General features: G+C 42.9%; 1 protein-coding gene across 2 annotated transcripts in view; it reads left to right on the top strand.

The window, feature by feature from the left end:
• Positions 1–23,190, top strand: part of SEC13 (SEC13 homolog, nuclear pore and COPII coat complex component) — a 38,458-nt gene continuing 15,268 nt past the window's right edge. Inside the window, exons 1-5 of one of the 2 annotated variants that reach the window (XM_080801870.1) lie at positions 1–147; positions 3,024–3,068; positions 10,549–10,664; positions 13,405–13,556; positions 14,148–14,281. In XM_080801870.1, the coding sequence (XP_080657996.1) occupies positions 145–147; positions 3,024–3,068; positions 10,549–10,664; positions 13,405–13,556; positions 14,148–14,281 (450 nt within the window). In that variant the 5' untranslated portion in view covers positions 1–144. The remainder of the gene's footprint in view (positions 148–3,023; positions 3,069–10,548; positions 10,665–13,404; positions 13,557–14,147; positions 14,282–23,190) is intronic. The other variant, XM_080801869.1, reaches the window with a different exon arrangement.

A 23,190-nucleotide genomic window follows, 5' to 3' on the forward strand; every position in this document is an offset into this window, starting at 1 on the left:
GCCCCGGAAAGGCTCGGAACGTTTGTGCGAACGGACCGCGTTGCCACCCGGGATCGCCCACCAGCCCGGCGCCGGAAGTGAGCTGTTCGGGGTCGCCACCGGGAGTTGCCACGTCCGAGAGCGGGAGCTGCTGTGTTCGCAGCCATGGTGAGTGTGGGGACCGGGGACGCGGCCCTCTCCCGGGTTCCTTGACCGTGCCAAGATTCAAGCCCCGGGCTGGGGCCGTTCAGGTTCCCTCCGCCGATTCGGGTTTTGCGGGGTTCTGGCCTTGACCCTCGGAACCTTTCGGAATGGGAGGCCGGAGGGAGGAACCTCTTGGAACTCTGCGGGCCGCGCTGCTGCCGCGTCTCTCGCTCCTTTTCTTCCTCTTCCCCCAACAATTGAAAACAAAACCCAGAACACCGTAGGAGCTAGTGTATCCCGAGCCCTTAGTAAGTTCTAGACGTTGTTCATAATCTCAGCCTGCTAACAGCCCCGCAGAATAGGTGCTTCTGTTATCGACACTTTACAAATGAGGAGGCTTGAGCTTCGGAGAAGTGAAGCCTCTTACACTGCTAGTTAAGTGGCAGAGCTGAGATTCGAACCCACGTAACCACTCCCTTCTACCACCTACCACCTCTCCCACCGGATATATATGTGGACATAGATGTAGGGCTCCGAAGTTGACGGGCAGTTCTAGACACTGATGTAAGGATGAGCTAAATTACTCTCTGAATGTAGGGACTCGGGTTTTAAATCTCTGTAGTATGCAGTGTACAGTCATTCCACATTTACTCATTGAGTGAATGCCTGAATGGTAACGAATGAATAAAAGTGCGTCGCTGGAGCCTGGCACAGAGTGAGGGGTTCAGGTATCCAGTGCACTCAGAAAAATGGATGTGCCTGGGGTTCTGAGGGAACTTGGGTGAACCAGAAGTCAGGACACTGGGTTTAGTTCTTGCCCTACAGGGTTAGAGATTACTAATCTCTTGAGGCCCCTGATTCTTCAGCTGCTGAGTAGAATCTCTTGTGCTCTGATACTCAGCTCTCTCCCTAAATGAAATTTTAACTCTTCAACGAATTCTGCAGAGCTGAATTGTTTTAAGGGCTGCCTCTTACTACTTAACAAGGACCAGACCACCTAAGGTGCTTAGGAGGGAGGATTTTTTTAGAAAGGAGCTTTAAAAAAAAAAAAAAAACTTGTTCAGAATGTTCACCTTCCTGGCTGGGGGGTGAGAGTGGCTAAAAATACACGCTCCTTCGGGGCGCCTGGGTGGCTCAGTGGGTTAACGCCTCTGCCTTCGGCTCGGGTCATGATCTCAGGGTCCTGGGATCGAGCCCTGCATCCGGCTCTCTGCTCAGCCGGGAGCCTGCTTCCCTTGCTCTCTCTCTGCCTGCCTCTCTGCCTACTTGTGATCTCTGTCAAATAAATAAAATCTTAAAAAAATAAATAAAATAAAAAATAAAAAAAATTTAAAAAAAAAATACATGCTCCTTATCCTTAAGGCCCTTTGGTGACCTCATGAAACTACCAGGAAACTTCTCTTCCTGACTGTCATTAGCCCTCAGCCTTTGATACAGGGAATTCAGTGTAACAGCTACTTTATGTTCCAGATAGGCAGCCTAGTTGAGTGGAAAGCTTTGTGAGCTGGGAATTAACAGGTGGGGACTCTTTTTCCAGCTCTGCCTGTAACCTCTGTGATTTCAAGTGCTCCCTCCTTTCTGGACTCCTTCAGTTCCTTAGTTATCAGACTGCTCCAATTAATTCTGCCCTTTGCCCTTCCCAGTGCACATGTGAAAGCACTTTGTAACCCAGACAGCTTGGCAAGAGTAGGAGACGCTTCTCTTTCTTACTTGCCTCTGCAGACGTTGAAGATCCACTTATTAGGGAGTCTCGAATTTAATGAAAGAACCTGTGCTTACTTGATAAATACCTTTGAACTGCTTTGCACCTGTCCACCTCCATTGTCCACCTTTCTGAAAAGTCAAGTCAGACTTTATGCCTGCAGGGCTTGTGCTGGAAAAAGATGAAATGGGGAAAGTGATAAGAAATACCAGTTCCAAACTGAAACCTCCCTTTCAACCTTTTTCTATCCCTGGAAGCAAAGTAAAACTATTTTTATTCATTTACTTATTCATTCAGGAAGCCGTCACTGAGTTCCTTTTGGTTGCAAAGCACTGTGCAGGGTGATTTGAAAAGTTTCAAAACTGTGGATGATACAGACCCTGGGTCCAAGGAGCTCACCTTCTGGTTGTGAGAACAAAGGGTATAAAGTGTTGTAGACGTTCAGTGCTTCAGATATTCAGAGGAGTCCAGCTGGTTGGGGAATCTGGGAATCTTCAAGAAGGGGGACATAATTTGAGCTGGACCTTAAAGAATGAGTGTGAGAGTGATGACCGTGACATCTGTGTTCCAGCCCCATGAGCTGCTCAATCCTAGATCCCAGTAGATGACAGCCTAGGATCTGTCATAGGTGGTGGACCAGAGAGCAGTCTACCTTGAATCATTTCTCCAGGTGTTGGGTATTAACTCTCATATGCCCCAAACTGCCTGTGAGATCAGAAGCTCTGTGATCCAGGAAGGGAACAACAGTCATAGATCCCCCATTGTCCCTCTTCACCCTCAGAGTGGTGAAGACTGGTTGCCATTCTCCCCTCTTTGCTCATGTTACTCCCTCTGCTTGGACTGTAATTTTTTTCCCCTGTGCTACCTGGCAAATTCCTCCTCATCTAAGCCCCAGTTCATGTCTACCACCATCAGCTCCTCAGGCCACTACAGTACATGTAAACTGCTGTTAAAGTACTTATCTTTCCATGGTAGAGTTACTTATGTACAAGATTTTCAGGGGTGGGGGTGGCAAGAACACTTATTTGTGTGTGTATCTCTAGTCTGTGGCACGGTGCTTAGCAAAAAGAAGGTACTTAAATGTTTAATGAGTGAACAAACAAATGCAGTCAAGAACCTTGGTAATGAACAGTAGTTTTAATAAGATGATTGCATTCTAACTGCCATCTTCATTCACCAACCGTATCTTTGGTTCTAGGTGTCAGTAATTAACACTGTGGACACCTCCCATGAGGACATGATTGTAAGTATACCTTTTTTTAAAATTTTTATTTTATTTATTTTTTTAAGTGTTCCAAGATTCATTGTTTATGCACCACGCCCAGTGCTCCATGCAATATGTACCCTCCTTAATACCCACCACCAGGCTCACCCATCCCCTCCAAAACCCTCAATTTGTTTCTCAGAGTCCACAGTCTCTCATGCTTTGTCTCACCCTCTGATTTACCCCAATTCACTTTTCCTTTCCTTCTCCTAATGTCCTCCATGTTATTCCTGACACTCCACAAGTAAGTGAAACCATATGATAATTGACTCTCTCTGCTTGACTTATTTCACTCAGCATAATCTCCTCCAGTCCCATCCATGTTGATACAGAAGTTGGGTATTCATCCTTTCTGATGGCTGCTTAGTATTCCACTGCATGTATGGACTGTATCTTCTTTATCCATTCATCTGTTGAAGGGCATCTTGGCTCTTTTCCATAGTTTGGTGATTGTGGCTATTGCTGCTGTGAACATTGGGGTACATATGGCCCTTCGTTTCACTGCATCTGTATCTTTGGGTAAATACCCAGTAGCACAATTGCAGGGTCATAGGGTAGCTCTATTTTTAATTTTTTGAGCAATCTCCATACTGTTTTCCAAAGTGGCTGTACCAACTTGTATCACAATGTAAGAGGGTTCCCCTTTCTCCACATCCTCTCCAACACTTGTTGTTTCCTGTCCTGTTAATTTTCGCCATTCTAACTGGTGTAAGGTGGTATCTCAGTTCAGATTTTGATTTGAATCTCCCTGATGGCTAATGATGATGAACATTTTTTCGTGTGTCTCTTAGCCATTTGTATGTCTTTTTTGGAGAAGTGTCCATGTCTTCTTCCTATTTTTTGACGTGATTATCTGTTTTTTTGGGTGTTGAGTTTGAGGAGTTCTTTGTAGATCTTGGGTATCAGCCCTTTGTCTGTAGTGTCATTTGCAAATATCTTCTCCCATTCCGTGGGTTGCCTCTTTGTTTTGTTGACTTCTTTTGTTGTGCAGATGACTTTTATCTTGATGAAGTCCCAAAAGTTCATTTTCGCTTTTGTTTCCTTGCCTTTGGAGACATATCTTGAAAGAAGTTGCAGTGGCCAATGTCAAAGAAGTTACTGCCTATGTTCTCCTCTAGGATTTTGATAGATTCCTGCCTCACAGTGAGGTCTTTCAACCATTTTGAGTTTATCTTGTGTGGTGTAAGAGAATGTAAGAGAATGGTCGAGTTTCAGTGGTCCAGTTTTCCCAGCACCATTTATTGAAGAGGCTTGTCTTTCTTCCACTGGATATTTTTTCCTGCTTTGTCAAAGATTATTTGACCATAGAGTTGAGGGTCCATATCTGGACTCTCTACTCTGTTCCACTTTTGTGCCAGTACCGTGCTGTCTTGGTGATAACAGCTTTGTAGTAAAACTTGAAATCAGACAACGTGATGCCCCCAGCTTTGTTTTTCTTTTTCAACATTTCCTTAGCGATTCGGGGTCTTTTCTGGTTCCATACAAATTTTAGGATTATTTGTTCCACCACTTTGAAAAATGTCGGTGGAATTTTGATCAGGATGGCATTGAAAGTATAGATTGCTCTGGGCAGTATAGACATTTTAACAATGTTTATTCTTCCAATCCATGAGTCTAGAATGCTTTTCCATCTTTTTGTGTCTTCAATTTCTTTAATGAGTATTCTGTAGTTCCTCAAGTACAGATCCTTTACCTCTTTGGTTAGGTTTATTCCAAGGTATTTTGTGGTTCTTGGTGCTATAGTAAATGGAATCGATTCTCTAATTTCCCTTTCTATATTTTCATTGTTAGTATATAAGAAAGCAACTGATTTCTGTGCATTGATTTTTGCATCCTGCCCCATTACTGAATTGCTGTATGAGCTCTAGTAGTTTGGGGTTAGAGTCTTTTGGGTTTTCCATATAAAGTATCATGTCATCTGTGATTAGAGAGTTTGACTTCTTTGCCAATTTGAATACCTTTTATTTCTTTTTGTTGTCTGATTGCTGTTGCTAGGACTTCTAGTACTATGTTGAGCAACAGTGGCAGGAGTGGGCATCCTTATCGTGTTGCTGATCTCAATGGGAACACTGTCAGGTTTTCCCCATTGAGAATGATATTCACTTTGGGTTTTTCATAGATAGATTTTATGAAGTTGAGGAATGTTCCCTATATCCCTATACTTTGAAGAGTTTTAATGAGGAATGGATGCTGTATTTTGTCAAAAGCTCTTTCTGCATCAATTGAGAGGACCTTGTGGTTCTTCTCTTACTGATTTGTTCTGTCACATTGATTGATTTTCGAATGTTGAACCACCCTTGCATCCCAGGGATAAATCCCCACCTGGTAATGGTGGGTAATCTTTTTAATGTATTTTTGGATCCTATTAACTAAGATCTTGTTGAGAATCTTGGCATCCATATTCATCAAGGATATTGGTCTGAAATTCTCGTTTTTGATGGGATCTTTGCCTGGTTTGGGGATCAAGGCAATGCTGGCTTCATAGAAAGAATCTGGAAGTTCTCCTGTTTCTAATTTTTGAAACAGCTTCAGGAAAATAGATGTTATTTCTTCTTTGAATGTTTGGTAGAATTCCCCAGGGAATCCTTCAGGTCCTGGACTCTTTTTTTTGGGAGATTTTTTGATCACTGCTTCAATCTCATTACTAGATATTGGTCTATTCAGGTTGTCAATTTCTTCCTGTTTCAGTCTTGGAAGTTTATAGGTTTCCAGGAATGCAGCCATTTCTTCTATGTTCCTTAACTTACTGGCATATAACTGTTGATCATAATTTCTGATGATTGTTTCTATTTCCTTGGTGTTAGTTGTGATCTCTCCCCTTTCATTTATAATTTTATTAATTTGGGTCCTTTCTCTTTTCTTTTGGATTAGTTTGGCCAGTGGTTTATTGATCTTATTGATTCTTTCAAAGAACCAGCTTCTAGTTTCGTTGATGTGTTCTACTGTATCTTTAGTTTCTGACTCATTGATCTCTGCTCTAAATTATTTCCCTTCTTGTTCGTGGGGTTGGCTTAATTTGTTGTTAATCTTCCAGTTCTTTAAGGTGTAAAGAGAGCTGGTGTATTTGGGATTTTTCAGTTTTTTTGAGTGAGGCATGGGTGGCTATGTATTCTCCCCTTAGGACTACCTTTGCCGTATCCGATAGGTTTTGGACCAAAGTGTCTTCATTCTCATTGGTTTCCATGAATTGTTTAAGTTCTTCTTTGATTTCCTGGTTAATCCAAATATTCTTAAACAGGGTGGTCTTTAGCTTCCAAGTTTTTGAATTCCTTCCAAACTTTTTCTTGTGCTTGAGTTCCAGTTTCAAAGCGTTGTGATCTGAGAATATGCAGGGAATAATCTCAGTCTTTTGGTATGGGTTAAGCCCTGATTTGTGACCCAGTATGTGGTCTCTTCTGGAGAAAGTTCCATGTGCACTAGAGAAGAATGAGTATTCTGTTTTAGGGTGGAATGTTCTGTATATATCTATGAGGTCCGTCTGGTTCAGTGTGTCATTCAAAGCTCTTGCTTCTTTATTGATTTTCTGCTTAGATGATCTGTTGCTGAGAGTGGTGTGTTAAGATCCCCAACTATTAATGTATTCATATCAGTATGACTCTTTATTTTGATTAACAGTTGGCTTATGTAGTTGGCTGCTCCCATGTTGGGGGCATAAATATTTACAATTGTAAATTTCTAATTCTTGGTGGATAGACCCTTTAAGAATGATGTAGTGTTCTTCCTTATCTCTAACTGCAGTCTTTAGCTTAAAATCTAATTTATCTGGTATGAGAATCACTACCCCAGCTTTCTTTTGAGGCCCATTGGCATGAAAGATGGTTCTCCATCCCTTCACTTTCAGTCTGGAAGTATCTTTAGGTTCAAAATGTGTCTTTTGTAGACAGCATAGGATGGGTCCTGTCTTTTTATCAAGTCTGCAACCCTATGCCGTTTAATTGGAGCATTTAGACCGTTCACGTTGAGAGTGATTATTGAAAGCTAAGTTTTTATTGCTATCATGTTGCCTGTGAAGTCTTTGTTTCTGTGGATTGTCTCTGAAAATTTCTGTTCTACGTCACTCATGGGTTCTTCTTTTATAGAACCCCCCTTAATATTTCTTGTAGTGCCGCCTTGGTGGTCACATAATCTTTTAAATCTTGCCGGTCTTGGAAGCTCTCTATCTCTCCATCCATTCTGAATTTCAGCCTTGCTGGATCAAGTATTCTTGGCTGCATGTTCTTCTCATTTAGTGCCCTGAATATGTCTTGCCAGCCCTTTCTGTCTTGCCAGCTTTCTGTGGACAGGTCTGACGTTATTCTGATTGTCCTTCCTCTATACTAAGGAATCTCTTCCCCCTAGCTGCCCTTAAAACATCCTCTCTGAATTTATATCTCATGAATTTTACAGTTATGTCTCTTTGTAGACTCGTTGATCTTAGAGGGTGTCTTCTTTGCCTCTAGGACACGAAGACTTATTCCATTCCCTGGGTTGGGGAAATTTTCATCTAGTATTTGTTCAGCTATATCTTCTAGTCTTCCTCCTTTCTCCTCCCCCTCAAGGATCCCAATAATTCTGACATTGGAACAGTTTTTGGCGTCCTTTATTTCCCTAATTCTGTTTTCATGTTAGCTGTTTGTTCCAGACCTCCTCCTAATCCTTCTTTTCTATCAGTTAGTCTTCTAGATCCCTAATTCGAAATTCTGGATCTTCTGCCTCATTTATTCTAGCTGTTAGAGTATTTAGATTAGATTGGATCTCATTGATAGCATTTTTAAGTCCTGCCAGATCAGATCTCACTTCTGCCCTTAGAGATTCTGTGTTACCACTAATGGTCTTCTCCAACCTAGCCATTGGCTAGATAATTGTTACCCTGTTCCATTTCTGACATATTATTTATGTCCATATCCAATAGTTCTGTGGCAGAGGGCACAGTCTCTGAATTTTTCCTCTCTTGGGTGTTCCTCCTCCTAGTCATTTTGGTGAGAGGTGTTTCAGGGATGTATAGCTGAATATATCCACCATGATCCAGTCAAGGTGCACCTCTCCACTGATGATCTTCTGCCACCATAGAGATCCAGAAGTGTATAATCTTACATCTCAGGCTGATCTCATGGGCGTTCAGAGTGTTCTGGTAGATATTTAGCTCAATTCAGGGGACCAGTTGAAACAGGGCCTTGTACATCTCTGCCATCTTGCCCCTCTTCCCGATTGTAAGTATTCCTTTAGCCTTCTCTTACAGACTATAGATGTGGGCATTTCAGTGCAGGGCGAGCATTTCTGTTGATCTTTCCTGAATCCAGTGTGGCTTTGCACCTTTGAGTCAGGCTGTAGCCTCGGCATACGGTCAGTCTCCCAGCAGTGCTTGCCATGTTGGCAGGGCTATGGCATTCTGGTCACTCTCTGATGGGAGGAACCTAGGAATGGTTTATAGCTCAAGGCCCTCAGTCTTCAGGCCAACAAAGTAACCTGCTCTGGGGTGGAGGCTAAGCCAGTGTGAAAGTTTGACAATAGTCTTCCCACCTGCCTTCCCCATGCTGCCACCGCTTAATCCCTTCAGAAAGGGGGCTGAAGGAAGAAAGAATGGGAAAATGAATCAGTACAAGGCCAGAGAGCAAGCACAGTAAAAGCCCAGAACAGAGCCAGATAGGACCACCACTGATAATGGGCCAGGCAAAGCCCTGTGAACCAGAAGTCATTAATTCAGGGTGTTTCCTAAGAGACAAACATGGAGCAGTATCAGAAGACAGGGCTGTGGGAGAAGGTCCACAGGTTAAAGTCTCCAGCAGCAAAGATGCAGACTCTGCTTCATGCAGGGCCAGGCAATCCAGGAAGACTTTGAGCAAGACTCTCTGGTCAGTCAGCTTACAGTATTTCATCTCAGCGCTCCTGCCCACCAGCGGATGCTTTTCATCTTCTGATAGGTTGCCTGGTCTCACAGTTGTATATGTTTCCTGAATGCAGTCATTTAACCACATCTTCTTGGAGACAGTATAGTACCTTGGGTATGAAAATCCGATCTGAGACTCCATTTCTTAACTCTTCTGAGCTAGCCTTGATTTCCTCACAGCTAAAATGGGAAAAATAACGTATATGCTACCTACTTGTGTAGTTTGGGTTTGAGAAACAGATGAGGCAAAATAGCAATGGGTGGTGTCTGCATATTCACTAAGTGTCAGACCCCATGCCCTACACTTTTCATTCAGTGTCTCATTGAACCTTCATAGCAACCCCTAAAGCAGATGCCACAATTGGCTATGGTGATAGCCATAGTGGTAGCCATAATGATGCCACCATTAGCCCCATTTAAAGAGAAGGAAACTGAGGTTCAAGGAAATCAATGTAATTTTTTCTGAACAACAGGTAAGGTCAGGAGATGTATTTAAATCTTTTAAGGACTATCCCCTTCTTCCTCCCGAAGTGTGTGATAGCACTCTGCAAAAGTACCTGAGAAGTCTAAACACTTGCAATGCCTGTCTTCCAAAAAGCCAAGACCTAGAGTAGTGGAGGGGCTTGGCTTCTGAAGAAGAATCAGAATGTTTTTCTCAGGGAGGTGAGGAAGGAATGTTGAAGCAAACAGAATGACCACTTCTGATGAAAGGATATTAATTGTTCCTGAATACAGTAAGAGTGACGGCTAATAGTTCCTAAAACTCCTAGCGTGAGACAGCTGAAGAAGGTGCTGTCTGTTGGAATAGGCAGCAAACAGGAAGGGCCAGGATGTTCAGTGGGATAACAGGCATTGCAGCTCGGAGGAAAAAAACGAGAGCTGTAGGCAGGGACCAGCCCTAGGTCTGCATGGCCAGTCAGAATTGAGAAGGTTGGTTCATCAGTGGTAGAACTATTGACATTTAAGGCATGGGTGGATAGTCTGGGGTTCTAGGCATACTACTAGGAAAAAGGTCTAGTAAAAATCCAGGAACAAAGGTCCACAAAGGATCTAGGGCCATGGATTGAGGGAAGGAGCCCAAATGTCTGAATAGAACCTTGTGTCCAGGCCAGATGTGCATTATGGAGGATCTCACTAGGGCTCTACAGGCACTCAGAGGCTACTCCTTTGTGTCACCATCAGCCCTGGGTTCTGGGGCTGAGCTGAAACTCCAGGCATCTTCCACAGTAGCCTACAGAGCATCAGAACTTGGTGGGGCCTGAGGATGGAAGAAGAAAAGGGAGGCTAGCTAGCCATTGTTTTGTCTCCCATACCCACCCTACAGAACAGGATTGGAAACGGCTTCCCCTCTCTATGTAAAGTGTCTGAAAGCAGCTAGGATGGGTTTTTTTTTGTCCTGTTCAGAATGACATTCCTGTCAGAGAAATGGAATTTGGAGATGCTAGCTTGTTGCCTGAAAATGATGCTGCTTTGAGGTTAGATTATTATCAGGTAAACTCTGGTTCATACTAGATTCTGTCCTGGTGACTACGCCACCCCACCTCACCCCACCCTCCCAGCCTGCAGGCTTCTCAAACTGTCCTCGCTTTGCAGCACGATGCCCAGATGGACTACTATGGCACCCGCCTAGCAACCTGTTCATCAGACAGGTCTGTCAAAATCTTCGATGTGCGAAATGGAGGACAGATCCTCATTGCCGACCTCAGGGGGTGAGTCCAGCTAAGTCTGGGTGAGGTATAAGAATGACTGGGCTTCTCAGACCCAGATCGGAGGGGCTCCACAATGCATTTAGCAGAGAGGACACCCCTCCCACTCCCACCAGTTCCAGCCAGGCAGCTGTCCTCAGCATACATTCCAGGCTGATGGATCCAGGAATGAATCCCAACTTTGCTTCCCAAAAACCCACCGGAAGACCTTGGGTAAGAGTCAGTCTACATAGCTCTCAAAGGCTTTTATCTGCCAACCCTCAAAATGGGCAGTTGCTGCCTCCTCCCAGGTAGAGCCTGTTCACTGCATGCTTTCGGTAGCTGTTTCTATTTTTAAAAGTGGGAAAGAACTTTTTCGTTGTTGTTGTTGTTGTTTTTAAAGATTTAATTTTTTATTTGACAGACACAGATCACAAGTAGGCAGAGAGGCAGGCGGGGTGGGGGGGGTGGGGAGCAGGCTCCCCGCTGAGCAGAGAGCCCGATGCAGGGCTAGATCCCAGGACCCTGGGATCATGACGCGTGCCGGAGGCAGAGGCTTAACCCACTGAGCCACCCAGGCACCCATTGTTTGTTTTTTTTTAAGTTTAGCCAACCTGATCTAAAGTGTTACTAAAGGCAGTCATGTAAGAATGATGTTAATGTAATCAAAGAAAGAATAATACTAATGTAAGAATGCATTAGTAATTACATAAGTCCTATAATTTTGCCTATTTGCGTGCCCACAGCAGATACTCAGTGCCTATTTACAAATGTTTTATTTCCCCTCTCCCTACCAAGATTCTTGAGATCCTGACTCATTTTTATGGCTACACCTGTACTGTTTTCCCTCAGTCCACTGCCTTCCAAATGAATAGGAGTTCTTAACCTGGAATCCACAGATTTCCAAGTGTTCTGTGGTTAGAATTCAGGGGCTGGTGAACTAGGGCTGAGAAAAAAAATCACACTTTATTGTCAGTGGCTCAGATATTTAGCATTTCTTTCAATGATGGATGTAGGCTAGAAGCCACAGTAGTATTCAGAGCATCTGTAACTTTGTTGCCAGTAGAAGACACAGCAATCTTCATATCAAGTTCCAGTTCTAGCTGTCTCAAAATAGCACTTAGGCTTATCACTACTTTGAAATGAGAGTGGTTATTGGACCTCCCACTAGAGTTTGTTAGTTAATGTGCTAACAGAAGTACATGTGTCCCTATATAATAAATCCATCTTTAACATTTTACTAAGTATATTTCATTATAATTGGGTTTCCTTTATAATCCTAGCTGTGTGTGTTGGATCCATTATTCTGGGTAGGGACCAAAGCCTTCAGCAGACTGCACAGGAGAAATTAGGAGCTCAGTACACATTAACTGAATTAAGGCATTAACTAAGTAGCCACTTAGAGAAAGGGGTGTAGAAGTTCCCGTCTTCCTGAATGTCAAAAATGGAGTGATTAAGGGGTCAGATACTGCTTTCCCTGGCTGTACACTCTGCTGCTGGCACTGGCAGAGGTGGTCATATCCGCTGTCACTCGGTGCTTTCAGTCCTGTTTTTCTTACACTGAAAAGATGTGCAATATTAGAGGGATAAAAAAAATTTACACTCTGCTGCTGGCACTGGCAGAGGTGGTCATATCCGCTGTCACTCGGTGCTTTCAGTCCTGTTTTTCTTACACTGAAAAGATGTGCAATATTAGAGGGATAAAAAAAATTCACACACACCCCCCCCCCCTTTTTTTTGGCCTCAGTTAAAACTACGCTAGTTATAGGACATTTTCATCTCCTCAGTTTCTTTTGTGGCTCCTTTGTGAGGCCTAGGAATTGTCGCAGCCAGAGGAAGGCAGATACTTTGAGTGTCTGCAGCCCTGGGTTGGAGGAGTGAACAGGGAACAGCAATACCAGGCATGAATGATTTTTTCTTTTCTTGTGCCCAGCACTGTTCCAGGCTTTTTACCTGAGTTATCACCTATATTTCCCCTCCTGAGCACACCAAGAAAGAAGTCTTACTGATATTTCCATTAGGAGACTAAACCATAGGAAGGACATGGCCCTTGCCTAAAGTCAAATAGCTAGTGAATGGGGAGTGAGGGTGAATGAGCCTGGGCTGTTACCTCTCTGCCATGTCACTTCTTGTGTGCTTGGTGCCCAGCCCTTGCCTGGACCTGAGAGGTGACCCCAGTACTGAGTCCAGCACCATGCTCAAATAAAACTTACCAGGTGAATGCATAAAGATCAGAAGAGCAGAGGAGAGGCATGCCCTTGAACAAATTAAAAGAATAGTGGCAAATATGAAACAGATAGTGCCTGCTCAAAAAGTTAACCATCTGGAAGGATAAGTAGCAATTCTCTCTACAAATACTTCCTGAGCACTTGTGGGGGCAAACCCTGAATTGATCGGTGCACAGATGAATGAATAGGCTGAGAGGCTTTTCCTGAGGATGGCCAATGTAGGTGGTTCTGGCTGCATTGTGGGTCGAGGTGGAGAGAGTTCTGTCTGGTCAGGACAGAGAGGCTAACTTAGAGTCCTTAATTGTTTTCAAAGCCTCTGGGATCTCTGTGCCTCAGGATCTTCAGTGCCCAACAAAGGTCCCTTTTGGCAGTGACTTCCTATAGCTCTCCCTTAAGAAATCTTTAGGCAACTCTGTCCTGAGATACTGTATTTGCCTACCAAGAAAGCCATTCAATTCGGTGCAAAATAGTGGGTGGCAGAGCACTATAGGTTCCTGTGACCCATCTGACCAGCCTCTGACCCTCTCCCCTTGTAGTCATGAGGGTCCTGTGTGGCAAGTGGCCTGGGCCCACCCCATGTATGGCAACATCCTGGCATCCTGTTCCTATGACCGGAAAGTCATTATCTGGAAGGAGGAGAATGGCACCTGGGAGAAGACGCACGAGCACACAGGACATGACTCCTCAGGTACAGTGAGTGTGGTAGGGGCAGTTGGGTGGGGCTTTGTGTCCTGGCTGACGCTCCCATGCCCTTTCCCTTGTGATGCTCCTTGTTTGTCCCTTGGGTTTGGTAGGCTTTTCTGCTGTCTGTCTACAGCAGACGTAAGGCCCTAAGACCTAAAGCAAGTCTAAAGCAAAATAAGACAAGGAAAAAACAATGCAGTGAGGGGTTTTTTTGTTTTTTTAATTTTATTTAAGTACTGGCCTTTATTCTTAGATTATTGTCTATTCTACTTTTTTTCCTAGTTTTAGTAATTTATTTTTATTAACATATGATGTAATACTGGTTTCAGGTATATATTATGATTCACTGTTTCTATCCATTACTCCATGCTCATCACAGTAAGCATACTCTCGGTCCCCTTTATCTGTTTCACCTCACCCTACTTTTTGTTAAGATAGACTGTAGTTTATGAAATTACGATATTCGTAGGTGATGGGTTTTTAAAATCTTCTTATCTTCCTCCTAGTGGTCCCTGCAATTTTGTTTTAAAAATATAGTAAAAGGGTAAACCTGGGAAATCAAAGTCTGCTAACTATGCCTCCCTCCTTCCTGCAGTAAACTCCGTGTGCTGGGCCCCCCATGACTATGGCCTAATACTGGCCTGTGGGAGCTCAGATGGGGCCATCTCCCTGCTGACATACACCGGGGAGGGCCAGTGGGAAGTGAAGAAGATCAACAATGCTCACACAGTAAGTCCAGACCTTGCCTGTGTGTGGAGGGTAGCTCTGCTGCCTTTTCTGTGTGTCTCCTGGAGACTCCCTAGGGAGGTGGCAGGAGTAGCATCACTGCTGTGCAGGGGCCTGGGGAGGGACTGATGCTCAGACATGCTTGGAGGGTCAGTTTCAAGCCTCTTTAGCTCTGAAGCCAGACAGACACTGCATTCAGGGAGGCCGCCTCATTTAGCCCAGGGCAGGGAATTGGCACAGGTTCCTCCTTGAAGGCGCCCAAGTCGGAGAGGGTCGGGGCCTTAGCAGGGTGGCAGCAGCAGCCTGTCTCCCTTCTACTTTTGCTGTGGGCATCTCAAGTTGACATGCTTGCAGTGGTCATTGGGCCCCCCTAGAACTGAGTGGTGTTATAAAGGGCATCATAGGAATACAGTTCCTTGTACTTACAGTCATTAGATATTGAAATAGTCAAGAAAGCACCATAGATGGTGCGGGAATATCTCAGAGTACTTGAGCCCCCACTGTGTGTCATGTAATCCTCACAAATATCTATAAATGAAAGAAAAAACTATGAAATGTACAGACTTGCAAGGTAAGTAGTCCTATTTCCATTTTATGATGAGACAGATGAGGTTCAGAAAAAGTAAATAACTTAGATAAGGTCCTATACCGGCGTTAGAATTCAGAATCTGTGTGCTTTCTTACTGGACAACACTTCCAGCTTTGGTGGCCCCAAATACTTCTGAAACCTACCCAGATGGAAACTTAGTAGCTCCCATGCTTGACACTATACTTGTGAGTTTCTCAAATTCAGGGGATCCACTCAGATTCCCATCTGCTGACTAACTTGCAAAAGTGAATAGGCTGAGAGGGTTCTGGGAAGATTTTGGGGAATGGCATCACAGCTTTTCAATCTTTCCTCATCTCCGTAAAAACCATCAGAGCAGCTAGATAGCACAGCCAAAACCTCAGAAACATTTACAGCAAAACTAGGTAACAAGATATCTGCACAAACTCCAAAATAGAAGCAGAGAGGAATAAACGAGGAAAAACCACAAGGTTGCATTGTAATGGTATCTGAGCAGGAGGGAGCAACGGGGTGCTTTCTAACAGACTTGAGAAGGGGAGTACTGCCAAAATAGCCAGCGAGGCGTCACTGGAAAGCATAGCTGGGCAATGTTTCGTTTTGTTAAGTTTTTACTTATCTATCTACCAGAGAGAGAGAGAGGCAGGCAGAGGGAGAAGCAGGCTCCCTGCTGAGCAAGGGGCCCAATGCGGGACTCAATCCCAGGACCCTGAGATCATGACTGAGCTGAAGGCCTATGCTTAAATTAACCAACTGAGCCACCCAGGTGTCCCGTAGCTGGCCAGTTTAAGAACAGCAGCTGAAACTAGGAAAAGATTGGGGGTTTCTTTTGTTTTTTAACCTTTTTTTTTTTTTGATACACAATTGACTTACATAAAATTCACGCTTTTTAAAGTATACAATTCTGTAGGGTTTAGTATATTCACAAAGTTATGCAACTATCAACTGCTCATTTTCAGAACTTTTCAACACCCCAAAAAGAATCCTCATAAGCAGTCACTCTCTATCTTACCGCCTACCTATGTAGCCACTAATTTACTTTCTATCTGTATGGATTTGCCTATTCAGGACATTTCCTCTGAGTGAGATCCTATAACACAGGCATACCTTAGAGCTATTGTGGGGTTGGTTCCAGACCACTGAAATGAAGGGAGTCAGAGGAATTTTTTGGTTTCCCAGTGCATATAAAAGTTACATTTACACCGTTTTGTAGTCTTATAGTCATAGAGTCTTATAGTCTGTTAATGCAGTAATAGCATTGGGTCTAAAAAATAGTGTACATGCCTTAATTAAAATTTACGTTATGGCTGAAAAATACCAAGAATTATCTGAGTGGTCATCGACTTACAATACTGTTTTGCTGGCAGAGGGTCTTGCCTCAGTGTTTGGCTGCTGACTGATCATGGCTTTTGAAGGCTGCAGTGGTAATTTCTTAAAATAAGACAGCGCTGCGATTTCCCACATCAGTTGGCTCTTCCTTTCACAATTTCTCTGTAGTATACAATGCTGTTTGATAGCATTTTACCCACACTAGAACTTTCAAAATGGGAGTTGGTCCTCCCAAACCCTGCTGCTGCTTTGTTGACTGAAATGTATGTCAGATTTTAAATCTTTTGTTGTCATTTCAACAATCTTTGCAGCATCTTTAGCAGGAGTAGATTGCATCTCAAGAAACTACTTTCTTTGCTCATTGATAAGAAGCAATTGCTCATCTTGTCACAGTTTGATCATGAGATCGCAGCAGTTCAGGCACGTCTTCAGGCTCCACTTCTAATTCCGGTTCCTTTTGCACCCCATCCATAGTTACTTATTTCCTCCCCTGAAGTCTTGAACCCCTTGGGAGTCATCCATGAGGGTGTGTTCTTAATGGCATCTGGTATGGTGAATCCTTTCCAGAAGGTTTCACTTTACTTTGCCCAGATCCATCAGAGGAATCACTATGGCAGTTATAACCATAATTATAATAACAAATAATAAGACTTAAGAGTAGAAATTACTCCTTAATCCATGGAAATTGCTGAGTGCATGTCGTGTTAGCTGGCATGAAAATGACATTAATCTCGTACATCTCCATCAGAGCTCTTGGGTGACCAAGAGGTGCATTGTCCATGAGCAGTAACAGTTTAAAGGAATCTTTGAGCAGCAGGTCTCAGCAGTGGGCTTAAAATACTCAGTAAACCACGTTGTAAACAGATGTGCCACCATTGAGGCTTCGTTGTTCCATTTATAGAGCACAGGCAGAGTAGATACAGCATAATTCTTTTTTTTTTTTTTAAGATTATTTATTTATTTATCTGACAGACAGACATTACAAGTAGGCAGAGAGAGAGGAGGAAGCAGGCTCCCAGCTGAGCAGAGAGCCCGATGCGGGGCTCGATCCCAGGACCCTGGGATCATGACCTGAGCCGGAGGCAGAGGCTTTAACCCACTGAGCCACCCAGGCGCCCCCCCCCTTTTTTTTTTTTAAGATTTATTTATTTATTTGACAGAGATCACAAGTAGGCAGAGAGGCAGGCAGCGGGGGGGTGGGTTGCGGGGGAGGCTCCCTGCTGAGCAGAGAGCCCCACGTGGGGCTCAATCCCAGCACCCTGGGATCATGACCTGAGCCGAAGGCAGAGGCTTAACCCACTGAGCCACCCAGGCGCCCCAATATAGCATAATTCTTAAGGGCCCTAGGATTTTCTGCATGGTAAATGAGCACTGGCTTCAACTTCACGTCGCCAGCTGCATTAGTCCCTAACAAGAGAGTCAGTCTGTCCTTTGAAGCTTTAAAGTCAGGCAAGTCGTAGATGGCATCTTCCACTAGAAGTCTGTTTCATCTATGTTGAAAATCTGTTGTTTAGTGCAGCCGCCTTCATTCATGATCTCACCAGATCTCCTGGAGTACTTGCTGCAGCTTCTGCACCAACACTGGCTGCTTCACTTGCTCTTTTATGTCACAGAGACGGCTTCTCTCCTTCACCCTCGTGAACCACCTCTGCCAGCTTCACACTTCTCTTCTGCAGCTTCCACACCTCTCTTTGCCTTCACAGAATGACAGAGTTAGGACCTTGCTCTCCTTAGCTCTAAGAGAATGTTGTGGCTGGTAGTATCTTCTCTTCAGACCTCTAAAAAACCTCCATATCAGCATTCAGGTTGTTAGACTTTCTTATCATTTGTGTGTTCACTGGAATAGCGCTTTTCATTTCTCTCAAGAACTTTTCCTTTGCATTCACGACTTGGTTGTTCGATGCAAGAGGCCTGCTTTTTTGGTCTGTCTCAGCTTATGACATATCTTTATCGCTAAGCTAAATCATTTCTAGCTTTTGATTTAAAGTGAGAGATGTGGTTCTCTTCCTTTTATTGAACACTGAGAGCCCATTGTAGGGTTATTAATTGGCCTAATTTCAATATTGTGTTTTAGGGAATAGGGAGACTGAAGGAGAGGGCGAGAGATGGGGAAACAGTCAGTCAGTGGAGCAGTCAGAACACACAACATTTATCAAATAAGCTTGCCATTTTATATGGGCATAATTTATGGCAGCCCAAAACAATTGCACTAGTAACATAAAGATTGCTGATCACCATATAATGAATATAATAATGAAAAAACTTGAAATATTGTGAGAATTAACAAAATGTGACAGAGACAAAGTAAGTAAATGCTGTTGGGAAAATGGCATCAATAGGCATGTTTGACACAGGGTTGCCACACACCTTCAGTCTGTAAAAGAGTAACTGAAGTTCAGTGAAGTGAAGCACACTTGAATGAAGTATGCCTGTATATGGCCTTTTGTGACTGGCTTCTTTCACTTAACATGTTTTCAGGCTTCATGTCATAGTATGTATTAGTACTTTATACATTTTTATGGCTGTATGATAGTCTAACGTGTGAATTTACATATTTTGTTGAGCCATTTGTAAGTTAATGGACATCTCCAGCCATTATGAATAATGCTGCTACGAAGATTCATGTATTTATGTGAGCATATGTTTGTTTGTTTTTTAAGATTTTATTCATTTGTTTATTTGACACAGAGAGAGACAGCAAGGGAGGGAACACAAGCAGGGGAAGTGGGAGAGGGAGAAGCAGGCTACCCATAGAGCAGGGAGCCCGATATGAGGCTCGATCCTGGGACCCTGGGATCCTGACCTGAGCCGAAGGCAGATGCTTAACGACTGAGCCACCCCGGCGCCCCTGTGAACGTATGTTTTTCATTTTCTTGGGTATATACCTTGGAGTGGAATTACTAAGTCAGGGACGCCTGGGTGGTTCAGTCGGTTAAGCATCTGCCTTGGGCTCAGGTCATGATCTCAAGTTCCTGGGATCAAGCCCCACATTAGGGTCCCCACTCAGCAGAGGATCTGCTTCTCCCTCTCCTTCTGCCTCCTCCCCCTTGCTCATGCTCTCTCTCTCTCTTTTAAATAAATAAATAAAATCTTTTTAAAAAAATATTACTAAGTCAGATGGAAAGTCTCTAACTTTTTGAGGTACTACTAAACTTTTCCAAGTTAACTGTACCATTTCACATGGCTTCCAGCAATGTATAAGGGTTTCAGTTTCTCCACATCCTTGCCAACTCTTAATATCTTTTTTGTTGTCGTTCTAGCCATTCAGGTATTTGTGAAGTAGTACTTCAATACGGCTTCAATTTTTACATTTCTTTAATGACTAATGTTGGGCACATTTTCACATGCTTACTGGCTATCTATATTATATTTGGAGAACTCACCAGGAGGGGTTTTGTACTATATTATACCAGGTGAGTGCAAGCTGCCCAGCCTAAGAAGGATTAAAGGGTCTTGTAGATGGGGCACCTGGGTGGCTCAGTGGGTTAAAGCCTCTGCCTTCAGCTCAGGTCATGATCCCAGGGTTCTGGGATCGAGCCCCGAATCTGGCTCTCTGCTCTACAGGGAGTCTGCTTTCTCCTCTCTCTGTCTGCCTCTCTGCCTACTTGTGATCTCTGTCTGTCAAATAAGTAAATAAAATCTTAAAAAAAAAAGGGGGGGTCTTTTAGAGATCTGACCCTGGTAACCCACTAAGTCTCCCTTCCATGACAGGGCCTCTTGTGAGGAGAAACTGGGAGTGAAATCAACAGGAAGCAGGAGGGAGACACAGAAAAAGGAAAGAGAATATAGACCAAAGTCAGGGAGGGGAACAGAGCCAAGAAATCCTGAAAGCAAGTTGTCACATTTGTCAACACATACATTAACAAAAACTTCTTACCTTGAAAGGCATTGTTGAACCTCACTTTGTCAGGAAAACTAATTTCAAATAAAAGTAACAGAAGAGGGCACCTGGGTGGCTCAGTTGGTTAAGCGACTGCCTTCGGCTCAGGTCATGATCCCGGATTCCTGGGATCAAGTCCTGCATCAGGCTCCCAACTCCATGGGGAGTCTGCTTCTCTCTCTGACCTTCTCCCATCTCATGTTCTCTCTCACTGTCTCTCTCTCACATAAATAAATAAAATCTTAAAAAAAAAAAAAGGTAACAAGAGTATTTGAGGCGAAATCACATAAAGTTTGACTTACAAAAAAAGGAAGAAAATATAGAAACTGGTTTAGAGGCTGGTGGGCAGCAGGTTACTTCAAAAGTTTCTAATTTAAGAGGGGGTGAAGTAATCAGGCTATTAAAATATTTGAGTAATTTACACTCTTCTCAATGTATATAATGTACATTAGAAATTTTTAGGAGCTTTAACCTTAACCAGATTCCTTAGTTTTCTGAAGGTTTTAAAGATGTTTCTTAGGGGGGAAAAAATTGTCCAGGAGGGAGGTGGGGAATGGGTGAAATAGACAGTGGGGATTAGGAAGTGCATGATGAGCACTGGTTGATGTATGGAAGTGCGGAATCACTCTGTCGTATACCTGAAACTAAATACTGTATGTTAACTAACTAAAATTACAAACTTAAAATTAGAAAAAAGAATACACAGAATAACATCTTGAGAAGCAGTGAAAGAAGACATGCCCACAAAACAGAACCAGCTGTACCCACTATTTGAAATGAAGCTAAGAAACCTTTTTTAAATATTACAAGATGTGAAAAAAATACCATAAGTCAAAATTAGAAAAACTCGAAAATGAGGTGACAGAATTTAGGAAAGAATTAGGAGTAAAAAATCATTTCAGAAATAAAGACTAAATTAGAAGGAATATAAGAACAAATAAATGCAACAGATAATGCCTTAAGAGAAATAAGTTGTAAAAAGAGGAGTTTGGGTTTTTTTAAGATTTTTATTTGAGAGAGAGAGCACAAGCAGGGGGAAAGGGAGAGGGAGAAGCAGACTCCCCACTGAGCAGGGAGCCCAACACGGTGCTTGATCCCAGGACCCTGGCTGGGATCATGTCCTGAGCTGAAGGCAGTTGCTTAAGTGACTGAGCCACCCAAGCAACCCCGGAAAGAGGAAATTTTTTAAAATCCAAAAAATAAAGATATGTAAAGAGTTTGAGAAAATGAAGACAGGCGAAGAAGAAACATGAATATGAGGAATTCCTGAAAAAGAAAAAAGAACAAATGCTAAAAACTAAAGAAAACTATCTTAAAATTATAAAACAATATTTGAAATTGCATTTTGAGAGAGCATGCCCTGCACTTAAGAATATCAACCCAGAAGGGGGCCTGGCTGACTCAGTAGAGCGTGTGACTCTTGATCTCAGGGTCATGAGTTCGAGCCTCGTGTTGGGCTTGGAGCCTACTTCAGAAATAGAATAACTAAATATATGTGTGTGTGTATATATCAACCCAGAATCACCAGCAGAAAAGACATAATTTTAGTAAAATTACTGGCCTTAAAACAAAATTCTTTGGTCATCTAGGGGGAAAAAGCCACATGTATTAGACTTTCATCAGACTTCTCAACAGCAGTGATCCATGCATAGAAAAAGAACAAATTTACAATACTCAAGGAAAATTTGTGGGCCAAGGATATATAACTAGCAAAACTGACTTTCAAGTTCACACAAAAGATCACAGCAGCTTTAAAAGCCAAACTGGAAATAATCTACATTTTTATCAGCAAGTGAATGGACCACATTGTGGTTTGTCCATAATATAGAAATGCTCTTGGCAATGAAAAGAAATGACTACTGATAACACATAAGAAGAAGGAATTTTAAAATACTTATACAGAATGAAAAAATCAGACCAAAAGCACCTATTATGAATTCCAATTCTCTAAAATTCTAGGAAAAGCAAACTGTAGTGACAGCAGATCAACTAAGTTTGGGGTAAAGCAGGGCCAGAGGAGGCATCGGGAACAGGACTAGAGGAAACTTAAGGAGTGATGGATATGTTTATTTTTCATTTGATTTTCATTAAAATATTTTTATCACCTCTTTTTTTTTATTGAGGTATGAGTGACATACATTCATTCAGATATATAAGTAACGATTCAGTATTTATATCCATTGCAAAATGATCACCACAGTAAGTCTAGTTAACCTCTGTCACTGTGTACAGTTATCCAAAAAAAGTTTTTCCTTGTAATAAGGACTTTTAAGATGTGCTTTCCTAGCAGCTTTCAGATAGGCAATAATAGTATTAACTGTAGTCACCAAGCTGTATATCACACCCCTGTGATTTATTCTATACCTGAAGTTTGTATCTTTTGACTCCTTTTACTCATTTACCCCACCCCTCACCCCCCACCTCCAGCAACCACCTGTCTCTTCTTTATGTCTAAAAGCATGGAGTTTTTTCTGTTCTTCCTTTTTCTTTTAAGGTTCCACATATAAGTGAGATCATACGGTATTTGTCTTTCTCGACTTATTTTATTTAGCATACTGCCCTCAAGGTCCATCCATGTTGAGGTGCCAGGGTAGCTCATTTGGTTAAGTGTCTGCCTTGGGCTCCATCAGGATCCAGGATCCTGGGATCGAGTCCTGCATTGGGCTCCCTCCTTAGCGGGGAGTCTGCTTCTCCTTCTCCCTTTGCCCTCCCCACTGCTCGTGCATGCACACGAACGCGCATTTTCTCTCTCTCTCTTTTTCCCTCCCTCCCTCCCTCTCTCTTTCTATCTCAGGTAAAATCTTTGGAAAGGGGGTGTCCATGTTGTTGCAGATGGCACAATGTCATTATTTGTGGTTGAATAATATTCCTGCGTGTGTGTGTATGTACCACATTTTCTTTTTTTATTCTTCCATCAGTGGGCACTTAGGTTGTTTCCATGTCTTAGCTATTATAAATAATGTGCAGGGAACATAGGGGTGCAGATACTGAATTAGTGTTTTTATTTTCTTTGGATAAATACCCAGAAGTGGAATTGCTGGATCATTTGGTATATCTATTCTTAATTTTTTGAGGAACCTCCATACTGTTTTCCATAATGGCTATACCAATTTACACTCCCACCAGCGGTTCATGAGG

The sequence above is a fragment of the Martes martes genome (genome assembly GCF_963455335.1).
Source record: "Martes martes genome assembly, chromosome: 1".
NCBI lineage: Eukaryota > Metazoa > Chordata > Mammalia > Carnivora > Mustelidae > Martes > Martes martes.